The 21,203-nt window shown below is 41.8% G+C and overlaps 2 protein-coding genes across 5 annotated transcripts in view; both read right to left on the bottom strand.

Annotated features, from left to right (window-relative positions):
• fam117bb (family with sequence similarity 117 member Bb) overlaps nt 1-14,842 on the bottom strand; it is a 31,733-nt gene extending 16,891 nt beyond the window's left edge. The window contains exons 1-2 of the mRNA XM_060876722.1: nt 13,649-14,842; nt 8,374-8,549 (exon numbers count right to left, since the gene is read on the bottom strand). Coding sequence (XP_060732705.1) covers nt 8,374-8,549; nt 13,649-14,312 — 840 coding nt within the window. The 5' untranslated portion in view covers nt 14,313-14,842. The remainder of the gene's footprint in view (nt 1-8,373; nt 8,550-13,648) is intronic.
• Nucleotides 14,843-15,921: 1,079 nt separating this feature from the next.
• bmpr2b (bone morphogenetic protein receptor, type II b (serine/threonine kinase)) overlaps nt 15,922-21,203 on the bottom strand; it is a 52,264-nt gene continuing 46,982 nt past the window's right edge. For all 4 annotated transcript variants that reach the window (XM_060876717.1, XM_060876719.1, XM_060876718.1 and 1 more), the window contains one exon: nt 15,922-19,768. In XM_060876717.1, the coding sequence (XP_060732700.1) occupies nt 19,497-19,768 (272 nt within the window). In that variant the 3' untranslated portion in view covers nt 15,922-19,496. The remainder of the gene's footprint in view (nt 19,769-21,203) is intronic.

Here is a 21,203-nt window from a genome sequence, read left to right as displayed (position 1 = left end):
TGCTTCACACATCCCAGTTTTCGTTGTTGGGGTCAGAGAACAGGGTCAAACATGATACATCGGCCCTGGAGCAGTGAGGGGTTAAGGGCCTTGCTCAAGGGCCCAACAGTAGCAGCTTTCCAGAGTCTTAACCACCGGAGCAACCACTGCCCCTATGCAGAGCGAGTGAAGCATGTTCAGACCCAGCAACATGCTGGAACAGCTTGAACAAAGCTCAAACCAGCACAGGGCTTCACTAAAACCCCAGTCTAATTCCTTTTTACTTGGATACGTTACTAAAAGCCTGCAGGTCTGCAGAAAAGGCACAGCACCTAATACCTTCACACCCTGATTTTATTCCACGGCTTATGTAAGTGAAGGTTCTGATCATGATTGTGAACGTTTCTCACACAATGTGCAATGCACATTGTCTTCTTCACTTGCACACCCACGCCCTTGCAAACTTAACTGATCGGTAAACTCATTCATCGTCTAGATGTGTTGACACACTTCTCTGTAGCTTTGCTTGTTGCAAATCATGACAAACATGCATTGAGGCTCATCTTGTCATCCTGAGCCATCAGATCTGTTTGTCAATAGCCCTAAGACAAGCCTAGATGTGACCTTATACACTGTACATTCTCTGTTAGATCAGCTGGCTGCGACACCCTATGGCTGATGGGAGTGCGTGTGTGTACGTGTATTTTAATGAAATAATGATTTTTTCGGTTTGTAGTTCTTTACATTTACGGTACATTTATTCATTGAGCATCCTTATACAAGCAATGTGATACTGTATATCTAATGTTGGACAATACAAGTATTATTACAAGACTAGATTTTTAATTGATTTATAGACATATTAGATGTACAAGTTCCTGTGTAAGTGCAGCTTTTTTCAGAGTGGGGATAAGCTAGGGTTTGTTTAAGTGTTTCAGAAGATAGTGACAAAATCTGCTGTTTTGGATTGAGCACATTCCACCACTGAGGGACTGTCAGCGTTAGTCTGTTTTCACTTTGGTTAATGGTTTCCTATATTAACCACAAATGCCTCATGTACCAGCAGATAGAGATGTGAAGCAGCAGGGCTTTAGCCCTTATCAAACAGGTTCCAAAGCATCAACTTTCATGCTAAAACTTCTGTCAATACCACAGTGCTTGAAAGTGCTGCACTGAATCTCTGTTCAAGATTTTCTTTTATTTTTCTTTAATACTTTTTTATTAAACACTGTAACTGGACTAGAAAAATGTTCATTTGTGATGATAGTGCGGCACACAACGGCTAACTTCTTACAGAAATTGTAAAAATATTACCAACCACCAAATCACTCATATCTCATATTTCATATTCCTTTAATAAAATGTAATTTTGGGATATACAGACACTGTTTACCTGCTACACTAGACCTCCATTAGACATTTTTCTCCATTACATTCTCTCTGAATAAACCACACCTTTCTCTGCCAGTGAGTTTGTCCGTTTGTGTACCTTATAGTTACTCTTTCACACTGAACTCCATCAACTTGCTGTTTCTTTCTGGTCACGTTCCTGTATTTTCCCATCGCTCCGTCCCTACGGACGTCGTCTGTCTGTAAGAGCTGTATCGCTCTCTTCCTGTGTGCATGTATCTGTGTATACTCTGCTCAACTCATCTTGTGAGAACCAGATGGCCACATTATGACATGGAAACCTAAAAGAACACAAACGTTCAGACGACTTTTTTGCCAATCTTCATAAGGAATAATAAATAATGTTAAATGCAGATTTTATTTGAAACAATAAAAGAGGCCAAAAGATCTCTTTTGGAAGTCATGCCGAATGTCAGAGGTGGGTTAAAGCAGAGCTTAACTAATGCCTTTTCTATTGAAATATCCCTTATGGACAAGTAATGCAGGTGTGTATTTACGTTGTGACCCTCTGGGATCCCCGCATATGTTGGCACACTTCCAAATCCAAAGAAACCAAAGCCCTTACTGACTTCCTCTATTTGCCCACACTAGAAATGCAGGGCTAAACAAAATTTTTTCCACACTGCAGGAGTTTCTTAGGTCGTTATCAAGTGCAATAACGATGTTAGGATTTATGGATAAACATCATGTGTTTATCCACAATATGGATGTGAATGGTGTTTACTGATGATGAGGGATTGGATGTACAGAGCGACACAAACCACACTTCTCTCTGGAGAAATATTTCATTACTAATCATTTCTCATCCAGCACAATGTGCCTATTAATTTAGAAACTCAGAAAACACATTTGTGCTGAACAAAGCAAATGAGGTAGAAACTGAGCAGCTGAACACGTGTAGAAAAAGGAAGCAATACAATACAACAAATAAAACTGTGTCTTACTCATGCATAGCATAGCAGCTCTTTCGTTATGCCTAAAAAGTCTCATTTACTCTATTTGTGATTCTCTGCTCTACCCTAGAATTTCACTCCCCCCCCCCCTGAAAGCTGAAGCACAGCTTAGGACATGTCTATCTGTGCTCACAGCGGACTAAGAATGATAAATAATGAACACTCTTTCTCTGTGGCTGCTGCTGGAACTCCTGCATGTGTGTATGTGCTTGTGTGTCAGCGAGCTCCTCTTTCAGTGCTGCTGTGCTGTGACTGACTCTGTTGTGTGCGCGGTGCATGGCTGAGCTGTTGCGCTCCCGAACCGTTCTCAGAGCCCAGGCCCAGCGCCAGACATCACTTCCTCCTTCCCACGATTTTAAGATTTCCAGCGTGGCCGCCTGGCCAAGTGCACAAGCACCGCTCTGTTCAGCAGCTGTGGCGACTTCACAGCGACACACACACTGCACAGAGTAGGGGGGAGCATCTGGCTGCTAGGACTGCCAAAACCACGACTGACGCGAGACAGGGTTACACACACGCTCGCTCTCTCTCTCCTGCATACACACACAAATCGCTGTCACTGGTTTTGCAGCTGTGCCATACTTTGTGTTGAGCTCCTCTATCCCTGCTCTGTGCCCTCAGTGGCCTTTTCACCTAATCTTCTGACCAAATTTCACACAGACATCCAGAGAGTGCACATGCAGTACAAAATGCTTTTAAATATTTCAGACTTTTATAGTTGCCCAGTTGTCAGATTTTAAACAGAAGTGAACGCTACACATGGAAATCACTAGACAACTTATGAGTTGATGTGTTTTCACTTTTCCTGGATGTTTTAAATGTTTAAAATTTCCTAGATAAATAACAGTTCAGAATTTACAGCAGATACCTTTCTGGAGTACAATTTGAAGTTTGTGTTTTTAGGAAAGCAAGTGTGATAGAAGTGATTATGTGCCATTATGTTGTAACCTGTATAATAAGCACATAATGTGAATAGAATCATTGGGAATTTGAGCTAAATGGGTGTTGAATAGTTTCATTCAAAAATCTGGTCATGCAGGAATTTGGTCAATCCAGTCCTGGCCTCTTATTGCTCACTGAAAGACAGTTCATTCTTAGTAAAAATCCAGATATGACATTTTAGGCAATGATGCAGAATCTAGCAAATCATAATCACAATGCAGCAAAGCTTTGATTATTTTCCTGTGTTTAGTGAACAGTGTGAGAGAGAGAGAGAGAGAGAGAGAGAGAGAGAGAGAGAGAGAGAGAGAGAGAGAGAGAGAGAGAGAGAGAGAGAGAGAGAGAGAGAGAGAGAGAGAGAGAGAGAGAGAGAGAGAGAGAGAGAGAGAGAGAGAGATGGTTGCAGTTACAGTTGGGCTCTGCTGAGAGTAGATTATTCGAGAGACAATGAGCTCTTTATGTGCAGGCCATGCGTTTAGGCTTGCTTTGATGCCCAGGTCATGAGGAGAGGCCTGGGATGTGATGTAACGCCTGTCTGCAAGTGGATAATCAGAAAGGAAGTTACAAATGGTGGTTAATAAACATAATGGTGGGAGAAAGACAGGCGGTGAAAGAGAAACTCTTTGAGTGAAAAATGACACTCCCATGACTGTCTTACAAAAGAAAGGATAAAACAAGTATCAACTTGGGTTACAGGTTGAGACTGAAAACGTAAAAAAAAAAAAAAAAAAGAAAAAAAAAAAGTCTTGCCGTTTGGAATATGGAAATGTCAGGATTTGCATTTCCTGTCATTTGCCTCTCCATATATTGGGGCATAAACACAAAAGGACATCTGTAAGGCTGCCTTGGCAAGCGCCCAACTTATATGTGTATGAGCCACATGATACACAGAACGTTTTAGAAAACAGTTGAAGCACAAAAGAACTATGATTCAATACTTCTGAGCAGTTTTCACACTGAGCCAACAGCTGCTGTGTAAAAGTGAGCCCGAGGTGAATTGCACGGACCGGACCAGGCCAGCAGCAGGAGGAAAAAAAAAAAAGAAAAAAAAGAACGAACACTCTGTGCACAATCCCACCTTTTAAGTCCCTCTCTAGCTCTGCCATAGCTTGCTCTGCTCCCATAGACAAATTTCCCTCAGCAGAACCATAATTCACACATGGCTTACTTTCTGTAGGCAGCAGAAGGTATGTCAATGCACGAGGGCCAAGTTCACCGAGGGCCTTTTGGAACATACTAGAGACAGAAAATGGCAGCAATTTTCAGGCCGTCAGTCATGATGGGGGGGATTTGCATGACAAAAAGCCCTTTCTTGTTAAAGGGCAACAAAGCTGGCTGTAAGACAGACATACAGCACACAGACACGGCATGGGACGTGGGTAGTCTTGTCAGGGGTCTGGTTCATTTTATTCTCTTCAGGTACATGTTCACTTTGGAGCTAAAAACTAATCTGCCAAGAAATCTGACAGACAGACAAAACAGTCAACTCAGTGCTTGTTTTACTTCAGAATAAATCTGCCTTCTGCAAGAAATCCGTCATTTACATTACGGCATTTAGCAGACACCCTTACCCAGAGTGACTTACGTTTTGTTTTTTATTTCTAATTATACAACTGAGCAACCGAGGGTTAAGGGCCTTGCTCAGGGGCCCAGCAGAGACAGCTTGGTGGACCTGGGATTCAAACTATGACCTTTTGAACAGTAGTCCATCACCTTAACCACTGCTCTACCACATCCCTACATCTCTCGCTCTCAAGTGTCTATTCACATCTGTAGCATACAGTTCAAACTAAAATCACGATTTCTCCAATACATAGGATGTTGGTACAGCTCACAGAGAAGTGGCTTTATGATCACGTTCTTTCTTTGTTCCTCAGGGGCGCGCACACACACACACACACACACACACCCCTAGTGTGCTCACACAAAGCCTTTTGTGTCATCTGAAATCATCCCAATTAAAACATCCCTAAAATTGTTGTGGATATAGATTCCTTACCTCCCCAAGGGCAAAACCTGATGGAATTTCAGCAGAATTGTGTCTCTTCAATGACTATGGTTTGAACTTCAGGGCAGACTTTTCAGGGTTTTTAGGGCAAACTCCAATCTCAACAGCTGTTAGTGCACACATCTGTTCAGGTTTCTATATTAACATAATTATGGCTGTGTGTAGGACAATGACTCTTCTAAAGCTCGACTTAACTTCCCTTTCCTACACGTTCTCTGGGTTCTGGACTGTGACTGGGATGAAACATAATTTGAGGAAACTGTTGTTAGGCAACTAAGAAGCAGTGACACGGCATAAACCAGCTAATGGCAGAAGTTACCAAAATGTACCCATTAAGTCCTACATGTGATTAAGGTAAAGGTTAAATGAGAAAATGAAACAGAAATGTTGGGAAGATCAGCATTATCCACAGATGTGTTGAACTTCCAATAATAGTAACTATTAAAATGTACTGACATTAAGCACCAGTCACTAATTTTAACACATTAAATGAAGGTTAGAGGGGCACGGTGGCTTAGTGGTTAGCACGATCGCCTCACACCTCCAGGGTCGGGGTTCGATTCCCGCCTCCACCTTGTGTGTGTGGAGTTTGCATGTTCTCCCCGTGCCTCGGGGGTTTCCTCCGGGTACTCCGGTTTCCTCCCCCGGTCCAAAGACATGCATGGTAGGTTGATTGGCATCTCTGGAAAATTGTCCCTAGTGTGTGATTGCGTGAGTGAATGAGTGTGTGTGTGTGTGCCTTGCGATGGGTTGGCACTCCATCCAGGGTGTATCCTGCCTTGATGCCCAATGACGCCTGAGATAGGCACAGGCTCCCCGTGACCCGAGGTAGTTCGGATAAGCAGCAGAAGATGAATGAATGAATGAATGTCTCTCAGACCTGAACATCAGCACTTCAGAAAATTGAGCCATTTATAAGCTTAACCTGTTTAACAAGGTGAACAAAACTGTTACAGCAACAAGTCCTCATATGTCTCATGATCTACAGTGTGCCATAAAACACAACATGAAAACACCCTGCTGTAAACAGATGCTCATGCAGGAAGTATAAAGCTTCATATAAAGCTATCGGTAGATATAATGTCAGTGGCTGCTCAGAGCCTAGAATGTCAGCTGCATATTTCTTCCAGGCAGCAAGCGAGGCAAAGTTCGATGTTGTTGTTTGGTCACTAGGTGTGAGTTCAGCACCATGGTAACTGGCACTACCATACTGATCCAAGACATGGTTATTTTGGCCTGATGCTACAGTGAGAATTAGAGACAGAGCTTGGCAAATTCTGTACAAATTCCACATTCTCTCCAATGCTCGGTCTCCCGGTTCCTGTGTTCTTTCGCCCTCATTGTGAGACGGGCCACTGACAGCGAGAGATGGGTGGAGGTCTGGGATCTACAGAGGAAGCACAGTGTGCACACAAAAACACACTGTGGACAATAAAAGAACACCCTGGAGACCCAGAGGTCATAATCAGTAGTGCCGTGACAAGACTGTTATACTTGGTTGTGCCTAAAACTGATTATGAATCCTGTTAAATCAACAGCAAGGCTCTGACATCACATCCTGTGTAATTTTAGCACCCTGATATGTTTTGTTTTGAACAAGAAATATACAAATACAACTAGAAATTAAAGCTGGGTGGAAGCTGTACTATAAATCCAGGTGTAGATCAGAAGTGCTGGAAAAAGATGAGACTTTAGGAAAGAATGAGGCGGCGATGGCAGCCAGCCTCTGCCTTCACCAAAAATATGCTTCTGTTTCCGTTCATCTTTCAGAAAGTCAGGGAGAGGCTTCCTCCGTTCTTCCTCCAAACACACACACACACCACATGGTTCATGTCTAGCTGTCCTGCTCTCCACTGACCTACTTCCTTTATACAAAACCGTAATTCAACAAAAATATCCAAACATCAAAACTAATCATGAATAATTGCAAAAATATATATATAATTTTAAGTTATAACACAGTTCCTTGTCACAAAATGGAATTGTCTGTGTTCTGAGTTCATCACAGTCCTAAATACTGGGTAAACACTCAACACAGAGGAGGATCTGAGAAGTGCAGGAAAACCACATTAAGAGCTCACAGTAATCACTGGTAATAGCTTCTCGAATAGAAAACACATCATGTTTACATCTGCTCACCTGTGTGGTCCAGTCCACCAGCAGCATGAGGAGTATGTGCTTTATAGCAGCAGAGTATTTCTGCCATTAGATGTAGTTATTTTACTTACAAGTAGTGAGAACCGACACATTTGGATATATTTGGAAGTGCACAGAATGTAGAGAGCATGATGTGATCTGAGCAGGATGTGTATAATCGCATGGGTGTGTAAAGGTGAGAAAACACTGCAAGTTTCACAAGCACACAGTGAAGGCACACAGGCTGTTCCCATGAACTATGCTGAGATATAGAGTCAGAGTGGACAAGTGTGTGTGTGTGTGTGTGGTATTGGACAGATAAATAGTGTTTCAAACTGTAAGTGAAGACAAAATAATTTGACATTTTTTGCCAAACTTTAATGCTGGGTGTCATGATGAAATGTCAATATATTTAAATTGAAACTGTTCTGTGACTCTCTCAAGACTCGCAGAACAGTAAAGTGGAAGATGTTGCCTGGTCTGATGAATCATGATGTCTGACATGACATGCAGATTGTAGTATGTGGTAGATGACAATCTATAAATTTATGTGATGTAATTGTGTCAAAATGGATCACAACATCATAAAGATGCTTCCAAAACCCACAAAGACGGATGCTGTGCTGAGAGCAAAGCTGGAGGTTTTTGTCTGTGGGGGGGGTTTGGAATTACCTAATAGTCATTTGTTCCTAATAATGTGACCAGTGCCAGGTAAAACAAAATGTTTCCAGCCACATAAGCATCTAGACTCTGATTGTGTCTGTAAGATATGAACTACCATGTAATGTTTGTCAAAGTATTACTGAGTATGAAAATGATGAGAGACTAAGAAAAGTTTTGAATTCATTTAAAGGAAATGTTCTTTCCCATTATGAATGCATAAATGCGAAAACTGTTCCAAAAATTGCAATGAAACAAAGCGCAGCTAGAGACGAATGGCGAGCTCACCTGGGTGGCTTTGTCTCTCATGCAGGGTACACAGGGAGTGTGAGTGGCATCACGGGGCCAGTGACCTGATAGATAGGGGCCGGTCAGGGCATCCAGGGAAGAAGTCCGGCGGATACTGGAGCTGCTGCTGCCACTGCTGCTGCCCACTGGACCAGCCAGTGAAACTCTGCACCTCTCTGTGGTAGGCAAAGATGGAAGATATAAGGGAGCAGAGTGGGGCCAAAGTGGTGGGTGAAACAGAACAAGGGCAAACAAGTGGGGGAGGAAATAAAGGAACAGATGGAAAGTGGAAGAGAGAAGAAGAGAAAACCAAGTATTAGGAGCTTAACATGCAAAACGAGGCCAGGTCATTAAAATGGTCTGTGATCAGAACTGTTTGCATGGTTATAAAATCTAGTACAAGAGTGTGAGATTGTGTGTGTCTTCGTGAAAGCACTGTGTCTGTGTGTATGGTGTTTTTGAGCAAAAGCGGGCTGCAGTGTAAAAAAGTGGCAAGGTTTGACGATGATAATCGGTAAGCTTGGCAGATTGAGACGGCATTAACATAGTAGCCAGCAGGCCTTTTAATGAAGGCAAAGCTGATTAAGCTCCGATTGGCTGAGGCAGGCTGGCTTCGAGGAAGCGGCCCTCATGTCTTGACCTACATTCACTGAGCCTCCACAAGTACTTGCCCCATACTCTCTCCCTCCCTCTCCTCTCTTTCCCTCGCTCATTCTTTCCACCACACAATCAACAGGCTCCCATTCGCTTGCAGACAAAATCTCCCACTATCCCTCTCTTTCTCGCCTCTTTTTTAAAGACCATTCTTTCATGTAAATCTGCTCCATTGAATACACTCGAGAAGGGCGAGGCGTACAGTACGAACCAAGCCGCAGCACCTGTCATTTTTGTGCCGCTCTGAAGAGCTGGAGCCGGTGCAGGAAATCCAGCATATGGGCTTTTCAGCGCCTGCTTTAAAGCACAACTGCTCTTTCCTTACACAAAACTTTTACTACACACATGTGTGTGTTGCATATTCACTACCACTCCCAGGAAAACAAATCAGAGGGGAATCATTAAAGCTGTTTGTAACCATTACCACCTCTAAGCAGCACATGCGCAAACACACACACACACACTCAAGCTGGACTCACAAGACATGAAGTTCAGCAACTTTTCTTGCTGAGAGACCCTTACATCATTTGGAGGTGACATCAGAAAAAAAACAAGAAAAAAACCACCACAAAAACAGAACCGGATTCTTTTTGGCTCTGTATTTTAAAACAGAGAGCTGAGAAATAGCAGAAATGCTTTTAAGAGGAGGAACATAAGAGAAATTTCAGAGGAAGTCATGCACACTAAGCTGCATTGGGTCAAGCTGCAGATTTCGTTGTGTGTTTGCATTTGTTAATGTGCTCACATGGGAACAAATATGCCTGCAAGGTCTTTAGCGTGTTGCAATACACAAACGGGTGTGATAAAGTTTGGGTGTCTGTGTGTGTGTCTGTGTAAGTGAATAATTTCCTCTGAATGAGGTCCATAATAAACGTAGCCAGCAAACCATTTCCCAAAGGCTTGCTTCATTACCCTCGGAATCACACTCTTTTTCCGTACGTCTCCCACTTGCAGGCGCAGGAACACACACACAAAGATAAGAGCGCTGAATGACCAGCGGTTTTGTTTAGACACAGGATGGATGTATGCTCTGGTAGTAAATGAGGTTTGTGTGTGTGAGGTGGGGATGCTTTTCTGAGCACTAAATAAAACAACACTTATCAGCATTGCTCATGCTGTGTTTCTCACACACTCCACCTGGTAAACTCTGTTCAATCATTCACCGACAAGGCCGCGCACAGACTAAACTCTCTCAAAACTCCTACTAAACAGAACAGACGCAAAACAGATGCTATAACAGTGCAATTAACTGAACTCTCTTTTAAAATGTAGTCGATGAAGGGCAGACTGTCAATTGAAACACACTCTTAAAGGAAAAGTCCAGAATATTTTAAACTAACCTTTATCGTTTGTATCTGTAGTATATGTGTGATGATCACAGACAAGAATGTCAACAAGTTTCCCTACACTGGGAATAGAACGAAAAAAAAATCCTGGTGACCCAAAACTCCCATTAAAATGGATGCTTCTGAGCAGTTATTGAATTAAAACGGTCCAAATATGAAACTTTACAAAACTTGAACTGAAACCTACAAATGAGAGACACAGTAAATGCTAGAGAATGAAAGCCATGAGAGCAAGTTTGAAATGCTGTTGTTCTATAATTAACCTTCGATCACAGGAGCGATTCCTGCTACTGGTGCTTTTCGGAAAGTGTTGTCATTTCCTTACACAATCAGTCCTACACAACTACACTGCTAACACATAACCACAACATCTTCCCCCTGAAAAAAAGGGGAAAAACAAAGAACACATTAGGAGGTTAATAGAAGTGTAATTAAAAAAAAACAACAACATGTTTTTACTGCCCCTACCTCTGCTATTCTACATTATAGACATGATTTCAGGAAACAAATGACCTGTTCTTTACTTAGTATGTTTGGTGATGGTCTTGATGGTTGCAATCAAGCATACAATACAGATGCAGCAGATTTTGTTGGGGGGATTAAAAATCTGAACCGTTCCTTTAAAACAAGCACATCTCCTCCCTGTGAATCCACAAAGCTCACTAATCACAGCTGACACATCTTTCCGGCATTATGACTCGGTTCTAGATAGCACACCTTGCTGGATACTTGTGCACCGCAGTGCAAACAGTAAAACACTATACCGCTGTCAGAAGAATGCGAGTACCTGTTTGGGCTGGAAAAGGAAAATGAATCTCCAACCAGACTCGACACATTCTGCGCTGTTGAACAAACAATCTGCAGGAGTAGATGAACACGAGTGAGCAGGGTTGATATGGGTGGAAGTGGGTATAGTGGTGTATATGACATCTGGCGTGATCTCGTCATGGCCTGCCTTTTCCATTCCTGGGTGCTGTGCTCCATCAAACTGCTGCTTTCCAAGAGCATTGCAAAAACAAGACTCTGGGGCCTGAGCATGTCTGTTTGAAGTTGTATCACTGAGAGGAATAGTTTTAGTGAAAACGTGGGAGTTTATAAGGGCTGCTGCAAACTGCTTGATTAACGGCCTGGAGGAATGTTTGCAATTATTGGTAACTTTGCGGGATATGTTCACTGAAAACAGATTTCATGCTTGGAAGCCCTTAAGCAGGCCTATTCCTCCCTTCCTCTGGTCCAACTTGTTTGTCTTCAAACCCTTTCTTCAGACTTAACTCCCTCTCTCCCTTTGCTCTCTCAGAAACTAGTATTTTCAAAGGGTCCTGAGTAAGCCTGTTGATCTGGAAAATCACTAGACTTCAACAGGAACAAGAGCAGACTGTTTGGAGAAGCACAATGGGATAGGTAAGAGGAGGGGAAGACTAGAAGCTCGAGACTGTAATACTGTATGCAGGGCTTGCTCCGTGCTTCTATTCTGAACAGAGCCATTTTGCTAATACTTAGAGAAACTGAGGATAAAAGAGTGATTCTTCTTTGTTTCTGCACTGCATTGCTCCTGCAGCTAAAACAACCTCACTATCAGCCATTTCTGCTTACATTATAGAGCCCAAATTACCCGAATCACATGGCGCCGGTATTAAAATAATCCCCTGCATGCAGAACCGCAGTCTCGTGTTTACAGATCAGCTCGTACACGTTGATTCCTTACTGTTACACATGCTGAGTTTTATTTTCTTAAACTAGTTGGGAAAAGGTCGCTGCTGCCTCACAAGAGGTGAACGTCAATACACGGACTGCATCGCTGAAACGCTGTTGTAAATGATCCGTGGCACTTTTGAGAACGGGATCGCTAGGAGACAATCTCCACGGCCTAGTCTGTAAGCAAACACATTAGATGCATAATGAACCTCCGTCGGCAAAAGGGTAAACTTACACATGGCTACCGTGTACACAACACTGCTCCTCTAGCAGTCACAAACACATTGAGGCCTCGGTCATATTTCCATGCAGTAAAGTTGGCCAAGTGCCCTTACTACAGTTTTACAAGTAAGCCGTCTGGCTGAAAAAAACTGCGCCAGATAAGCATTAAGCACCATTTGAAGAGAAAATATGGTGCTGTGGAGCTCAAAGTTAGTGGGTTCATGCTGTCGGTTTCTGGAGCTCCACCAGCAAGCACCCCTCCCCTTCAGCAGGCTGAGAGAGCAGATGGGGGTTTTCGAGCCTAATCGGGTTTTACCCAGCAGCCCAGGGAAAGGGGAATATCTGTGAGGAGGGGCACGGAGAAAGGGTAGAGGGGAGGACTGATAATCTGCAATGTCTCAGGAGTAGAGAAAGAGACACGTGCAGCATCTTCAGGCCAAATGAACGAAAATGACAGCGGCAGTGTTTGTTAAACCGATGCCATGATGAACTTGTTCATGCCCCCAGGTTTCCTGCATAAAAATAAAGGGGCCCAACTGCTCCTAATGTGGGCCAGTAAACAGCTCAAGCTGAACCGTACACGTGAAACAATTATCCCAGTTGTTCTCAATCCGTTCCTCAGGGACTCCCAGATAGTTCAAGTTTTCATGTTTTAGCTCCCAGCACACCTGAGGCAGGTAAGAAAAGCTGCTGAACACTGATTATCCCAAATAGGGAGACTGTATAGACTAAGGGACTCCAAATGGGAGGATTTGAAACTCAACAAAAGATCAAGTTTAGTGAAATAAATCCAAGATGGCTGACAGCTAAGGTTAGAAGCTATGTTCAGCCAGTTTGACGGAGTCATACTGACTCGGATCGATGAGTAACAGAACAGTATAAATCTGCGAAACAGCATTTCCAATGATCAGACACTCTTGCACTAGATGTTATTTTTCCATCTAAAACTCCACAACAGTTTAAACCATAAACAAGCACTGCGGCTACAACGATTACAGACGAGGCTTTCTGTAGTCACTACCTCGTCCATACTCGTACGATCACAGCACTGTCGTGTCACACCGTAGATGTGATACTCGTGTTCTGCAACAACCCGTGAAAAGTGACAATACTGACTATTAATAAGTCTCTCAGTTAGCTTAGAACCTATTTAGAAGATATCCGGGCTATTAACTGTTAGTCAAATATGCCACATTAATTAAACAGTCTTTTAACACCCCACAGATGGTTAAAGTGTCTAATGATTCCTTAATGATCGAGATGGAATTAATGCATGTATGAGTGATGATTCATCTGTATAGAACAGAAAATAAAACCCCCACTACTCATGTATTGAATGAGTAAAGCAGACAAGTTACCTTTGTGTACAGGTGAGCTCGGGCTTATCCTCTCAGGTGACAGTCTGTCATTGTCAGGTGAGACCTGCTGTGCAGATGCCAGGGCTTTGCCCCTGTGCCCACAAGATGCTGAAGGGGAAGATGAGGAAGCAGAAGATGGGGTACAGGAGGAAGACCCTGGATGATGTGAGCCGGATGTCAGCACCAAATTGTCCGTCAGTGAGCTGAGCTGCAAGGAGGGAGAGTGACAGGGCACAGTAAAGGAGGAAGGCACGCTGGCATGAGCTGATGCCACACTGACCTGCTGGCACTGAGACACGGGGGAGCTGCTTCTGAGTGCTGAGGAAGATGAGGGGGAGGAAGAGGTACACGTAGGTGATGCGGACGGACTCAAAGCGGAGGAAGAGGACCGAGCAGGAGCGCACAGGCGGCTTCCGGCTGCGTCGCTGCAGCATTTAACGTTAGCACCGGTTCCTCCGCCGCCGCCGTTAGACAGCGCCATCCTGGTAGGTAGGGGGAGCTGTTGCTGTGCTTTGAGCTGGAACGGCACGGTGGCTTTCATGGGCAGCAGGCGGCTCAATAAACTCACCCCGGCGCTGAGACCCGAGGCTCCGCTCGAACCTCCGCCGCTCACAGAGCTGCAGTTGGACGTCGGCGAGCCGTTTTTACGAACTCTTTGGGACATGACGCTCACAAACTACCGAAAAAACCCCACACAAATCAATGATGAACATACACCAGGTATGTTGGAGTTCGCGGACACTCTTTTATCCTTCGTGTGTCACTCCATGCAGCGTGCGTGTGGCTTTTTGCTTTAGTTTCTTTGCACGACACAGCACAGTGAGCCACGCACCGTGTCGGTTCAACACAAATGATCCGTCCTGAAGTAAACGACACGGCACAGTGAGCCACGCACCGTGTCGGTTCAACACAAATGATCCGTCCTGAAGTAAACGACACGGCACAGTGAGCCACGCACCGTGTCGGTTCAATACAAATGATCCGTCCTGAAGTAAACGACACGGCACAGTGAGCCACGCACAGTGTCGGTTCAACACAAATGATCCGCTTTGAAGTAAACGACACAGCACAGTGAGCCACGCACCTTGTCGGTTCAACACAAATGATCCGTCCTGAAGTAAACGACACGGCACAGTGAGCCACGCACCGTGTCGGTTCAACACAAATGAACCGTCCTGAAGTAAACGACACAGCACAGTGAGCCACGCACCGTCAACTCCTGCCAAAGCCCCGCCCATTACCGCCTTCTGATTGGACAGTCCTCGACACAAAACAACTTTTCATTGGCTGATTATGAGGATCCTTTTAACCCTTTAAAGTCGCACAGGCCTGTTGTAGATCTTCAGCAGAAACACTGTACTATAAACCCTGGTGCTCTGTGTCCTACCACATGTCACCTTATAAACGCACATTATCCACAATGTAGTATATAATTTAACACGTTTGACCTTTTATTTTCATTAAAATGATTGAGAAGTCTGATGTGTCCCAGTATAATCCTCCATAATGCTTTGCAATTCACTGTCTCCAGATTAAGTACCTTAACTTGTAAAACAGATTATTAGGTATTTATCTCTGTCTGATATTAACATAGTCATGTTTCTTTTTTTTTTTGTCAATGGCTTTGTTGTGGTGAACACGTGCTTTTGCATTGATGCTGTAGCTTCAACACCCTCCTGTGGTCAAAATGCTGTGCCACTGCTGTGGATCTTCTCCTTTCTCTTACATTCATGTCTGGAGCTTTTGTAAGAGTGATTTAACTTTTGTTTCTGTGGATAGTCTAACATCCATTGTCGAAATAGTTACACTTCTTTAAAACATTTCACGCTCAAGTCTCACCCTGTTGTCCTGTGAACAATCAACCATCTTTGCATACGGCAAAGAACTGCTGCTGTAATCATAAATGCTGTCCTGTGCTCAACCCATGACTCTGATTCATGATACACTCAGTGTAGCTTGACTTTAGCGCACTCAGTTGTGAAATAGTAATGATTAATAATTGCGATGGGATGGATTTCCTTTCGCTTCCTCTCAAAGTTTCTTACTTTTGAGATGTCAAGAGGTTTTTCATTACTACCATCACCTATAGTTTGCTCATTAGGGAAAAGCGGAGACGTCTATTGTTAATTAATATAAATAAATCCAATTTACAGTCATTCACTTCCCAGCGTTTTTACAACGCATCGACATGTCATCATCTGAAAATAATCCTCATTAATAATAAGCACTTAATTGTTGTTTGCATGTTTAAGAAGGAAACAAGAAACATGACATCTTTAATATAGTCTTTAATCAACTGAGTAATGCAGGGTTGTACAGCAAGCTTTATTTCTAAATGGCATTTAAACATATATCTTTTTAACCGAGTAGCTTTTTTTTGTTCTTTTCTCAAAGCACTTACTTTACAAGTTGCAATATAAAACATTTTAGTGGCTTATTTTGTTGCAAGAATCTCAGCCACAGATCTCAGTGGAGCAATTAGCATCAGTATGAATTGAATGACTGAAAAAGGAGGGGAAAAAAAAAGCCCATCATGAACAGATACTTTCCATTCTCTCATTCTACACAAAGAAAATCTTTTTTCTAGTTACTTGATGATTATAAGAAGATGACACACTGCTATGTTTTTGCATCTTCATGCCTGAATTTAGAAAGAGCTGCAGTGGTTATGGGGATAAATGAAACGGCACGTTTTCTTTTTGTTTTCAGTCATTTTTGGGGATGACAAATCATTAGAAAAATGCTTTAGTAGACTTCTATTTTAGTTATTATTCATATGGTATAAATGACAAAGCTTCAGTTGATGACAAGGTTTTGTTATAAAATAAACACTACTTGGGTTTAAATGACATTTTTTAAATGAAGTCTGAAAGTAACAACCTCATAACCAAAGCCACCTTGTTTCAGTGAGGGAAATAATCATTAACCTTCTTTCTACACACCTTCTTACAGAATTCAGTTATAGCCCTAATCCAGCACAAGTTCACCAGATAATCAGTGTACTCGATTAGCCGGATCAGCTCAGCTGGATTAAGACCGGAACAGAATTCAGTAAGAAGGAAGACCTCCATGTACTGTGTTTGTGTGCATTGCTCTAAAGCACAACACTAGCAAATATATGCATTAAGATCATGTTCCAAGGTGACCTGGGATAACCAAAGTATTAAACCAATAATGCACAAATTTAATAAGAACAAAAACACACAGTACTTTAGTCTAATGTACACGGGCAGCTGTAAATGTTCTTTTAACAATAGGCTGTAAACAGGAGTGACATCATTGAAAAAGAAGACCAGAGGTTTGACTCCAACAGATTCTACACCAATAATCATGTGGGCTAAATATATTTTAAGGTCAGCATGTCAGTAACTGCGAACTAAGGGCTGAGAAATAAAGAAAAACAAAGCGACATTTGTTTTTAACTGCGGTAACTGCTTCTGTTTGTCTTGTGAAGAAAATGGCATGTACTTAAAGTTAATAAGTAATCATTTATCTGTCTGACATAACCGTGCTATTTTATCTAGAGATAAATATCACAGTGTTATAACATTGTTCTTGGTCCCACAGCAACAGTTGAGCCTTCTGTATATGTGCAAGCAAAGCACGCTATACAGGTATATTTACACCACAGCGGTGACGCTATATTACATACATACAAAACTACCATTTCAGCTTTGACAACTTGGACAGAGGAAGTGAAACAGATACTTGTCTTGAATAACAAATTTGCCAATTTTTGTGTCACAGTCCAGTCCAGATGATACATAATCTTTAACAAACTGGCATGTGGCTAGTGGCACATTTTTCGCTTAAGAGCATAACTTGATTTTTACACAACATACAGTTTGCAAGTGTGCATGTTTAAGTCGATCGCTATAAGGGCAAGGTTTGCTTTGCAGTATGAGAGGTTTTTCCATCATAGAGCAACACTATGTAATTATATGAATGCCTCATATCTGAGCCTGCAGGATGCATGTAAGAAGTGTACATTTAAAATAAAGATGATTACAAAAAAACTGATTCAATGTTTAACATACAGAATCATTATTAAGGGATTGTAGTGGCAAAGAGAGTTTGTCAGGATTATCCTACAACATTTGTTCAGACTGCTCATACATGTGAATGTACCACCGAAGCACAGGGATGGAGGACAGTGCAGCCCTTTAACTAGCAACAAACTCATGAGACACAATATGATGCTATTCATTAAAATAATATAATAAACATTTAAAAAGTATCTGGACAAACAGCCTTGAGGTTTGGCCCTTGGCACTGTTTAAAAAAAAAAAAAAAGTAAATAAAATGACACAAAATCTCGATTCCAAAGTAACAGCCTTGTACGCGTCATCATATGTATACAGACCATTCATCTAGACTCAGCCTCCCTATGATTGTACACAATGAAATAAAAGCTAACCACCATTTCAAGATTACTCTGATATCTGAGACATGATTATGACCACAATTTACCATCGTTCATAAACGTAATTTTAAAAAGAACTAAAGTAGCTGTAAAATGCACAATGATGTACACATTTAGTTCCAGGTCTATGTCGTGTAACGTGAGATATAAATGACATTTGAAGTACATACTCTGTGTCCGTGGTGCCGTTTGTGACTGGAATGCAGAGAGCAACACCTAAGTTAAGCCACTTATCCATTTTCTCATGTGTCCTCTGCACAAGTCATAGGTCACATCTGATCTTGTGCTCTTACAGAGATCCTCATGCAGAACATAAACACTCCTGTAGATCCACGCTTGCAGCAACCTTGTGTGTGTCTTTTCAAAACAAACGAATGAGTGTAAGTATGTACTTCAGTCTCAGCTATTATAGAACATTATTCCAGAGATCAGGCTGAGATAGAACTTGATTCAGATTGTAACAGAATTGTAAATCCTCCATCCTTCAAAGCTTGCAGAATTTCAAAGCTTCTCTGCTGTTGTGCACCTCTAACAGAGGAGAAAAACATACATGCATACACCTAAAAAATGGTTATAACTTTCCCTCTCAAGATTGAGATTGATAAGAAGGGATTGTCATCCATAAGATGTTTCATAGCTCCAGACAGCGAAGGTTAAAAGGATAGAAGATTGCAGGTAAGTGCACCGTTTAGTTTACAACATTATGTTAACAAATGGAAAATGCTGCAACATATCGAACAAAATGTAAAAGTATTTGTAGAGCACCTCAAAGCTAAAGCCTATTGCACGTTTCAGAATGTAATACAAAAAAAAAAAAAAAAAAAACGAGGAATACGTGTATATATTACATACAACAAACGGTTGAATGTACTATGCATAAAACAGAACAGTTTCTATTGCAGTCAAAGGTTTTACAGACCACTGCAATTTCTATTAACTGTTATATGGACTAGATTTCATTTATGTCCATAAAAGCAGTCTAGAATGATTGTTAAATCAACAAATTGTCATTTTCCTTTTTTCCCCTTTTTTTTGTCATTTTTTTTAAGACCAGATTTAAACAAGGTCCGAGAAATCAGACGTAACTACGTGATTAAGATCATGATTACAAAAACAAAAAGTGCAACATATATAAGAAGGTAATTATCAAACAACCAGCCACACAATCATACTTTGATTTACAAAGGCAAAACAAAATAATGGAAGCATTTTAAGCCAATGATGCTGCATAGCTGGGTTCGGTTTAAAGCAATTACTTCAAAAAGGGAAGAAAAAAAAAAAGGTCAGAGAAATTCAAGATATACCACGATGTTAAGTGCTTGCGAATTGTATCTTAGAAAACTGTTTTCTCTTCCTCATATAACATGCTGCAAACCCTCCAGTATCAGTAAGCTGCTTGCGGCCGTTTCTCAGCATGGTAAAAGTTTATAGGCAGGTCATGCCAGGCGGGTCAGAGGAGAGGGTTGCCGTGGCGGTTCCCCCTCCTACCAGGAACACGGCAGTGCTGGACTTGGAGCGAGTAGCGCCTGCTGAACCTTGGTCTCCACCTGCTCCGTTGTTGTTGACCTCTCCATCCATCGTATCTGTAGAGATGACCCATGTGGAGGGGCGCCACCGCTTCAACGAGTAAGGTGTCTTCACACGTCTCTTTATCTTCTCAGCTGATGCAGCTTTTCCCTCCTGAGAGGAGCACTCACCTGTAGGAAAGAGAGAGGGGAAGTTAGTAAACTGCACAAGTTTGTGAACCAAGTTACATATTTATTCCACTATAGTAAATGGCAGCAATTGCATACAGTAAATACCATTGGGCTAAATGTCTATGGTAACAATACTAATTTAAAGAAAAAGAAAGTAATTTAAACTAAAAGAAATTTGTACATTTTAAGAAAATGTAATCTAAATGTTCCTGTGACATGCTGAAGTTAGGGATCATACAAAGAATGAACATTGTTCAAGCAGTCATGTCATCTGAAATAAAATAAATTCAAGGACATAATGATAGTAATAATATCCTTAATATTGCATTAGGGTTAGGGTTGTGCAACAGTGCCACATAAATCACTCCAAATGCATAATTTCTAGTCAGGCCTTTTTTTAAATAATGGTTCAGCTACCATGTGAAAAAACACACATCTACGTTACGGTTAATGGAGTTCACTGGCGTCAAAATAGTAATCAAGGTTATGTATTGTGTTCTGACTGCAGGCATCTGCCTGTCATCACGCTATATGCTTGAAACTACTGTCTGATTACAGGGAGTGGATATTCCTTCCCGTGTTTAATTGGAAAGCTCAAAACAAGCCTTAAAGAAGCCTGTAAAAAAAAAAAGTAAAAGACAAAAAAATAAAACCATTTGGTCACTCCATTTTCCACCCAACTCTGACAGAAAAGGTGGTTCAAGATTTAACCAGTAAATGATTTTTATAGGTGTTCAAATCACTGCTAAACAATGCTCTAAACAAGAAGTAGAACCATCTCTAATATGAATAAACCACTGCTATCTTTGGTTAAAATCTTTCGCATAAACCTCCTGCTCCATACAAGTGTGCCATGTTGTTTTGGTATTGTTGTATGGCACTCCCATCTCCCGTTGTTTACAACTGTGACATAATGTTCTCCAAATCCTTATCAGCCCAGAGAGGTTCCCCTCCCTTTCCACTTCAGACAAATAAGAGCAAAGAACAGAGAGAAAGAGGGACAGAGGAAGAGAGAGAGATATCAGCTTTCTCTTGTTGAATAAAGCGGTAGTGCTAATTGGCCAGTTAGAGGAGGAGACTATATGTAGAGGTTGTTGTTTATGGGGCATGCTGGCACGAACACTCGGTCAGAAAAGTAAAGACAGAGCAGGAGTTAGGGGCAGAGAAGAGAATAGATAGCAGTGGGAGATGGAGATGGATATATCTGTTGCCAGTAGGCCCCAGAGACTTGGAATGTTGGTTTGGAGATGTGACAAAGAGGAAAACATGATGCATCATAATATTCACCTTGATCGTTTAGCAGAACTGATCTGTTTGCCTTAAATGTACGAGTAGGCAGGCTTTTAAATGTACCATGTTTGTCCAATCGGAAAGTTAGATTTATCCACTCAGATAATCTCTACTGTAGCAGAGTCGGTGGAAAGACAATTCAAGA

This window comes from Tachysurus vachellii, chromosome 8 (assembly GCF_030014155.1).
Source record: "Tachysurus vachellii isolate PV-2020 chromosome 8, HZAU_Pvac_v1, whole genome shotgun sequence".
In the NCBI taxonomy this organism is placed as follows: domain Eukaryota; kingdom Metazoa; phylum Chordata; class Actinopteri; order Siluriformes; family Bagridae; genus Tachysurus; species Tachysurus vachellii.
The sequence above is the reverse complement of the archived record's forward strand: the minus strand, read 5'-3'. Positions and strand labels throughout refer to the sequence as shown.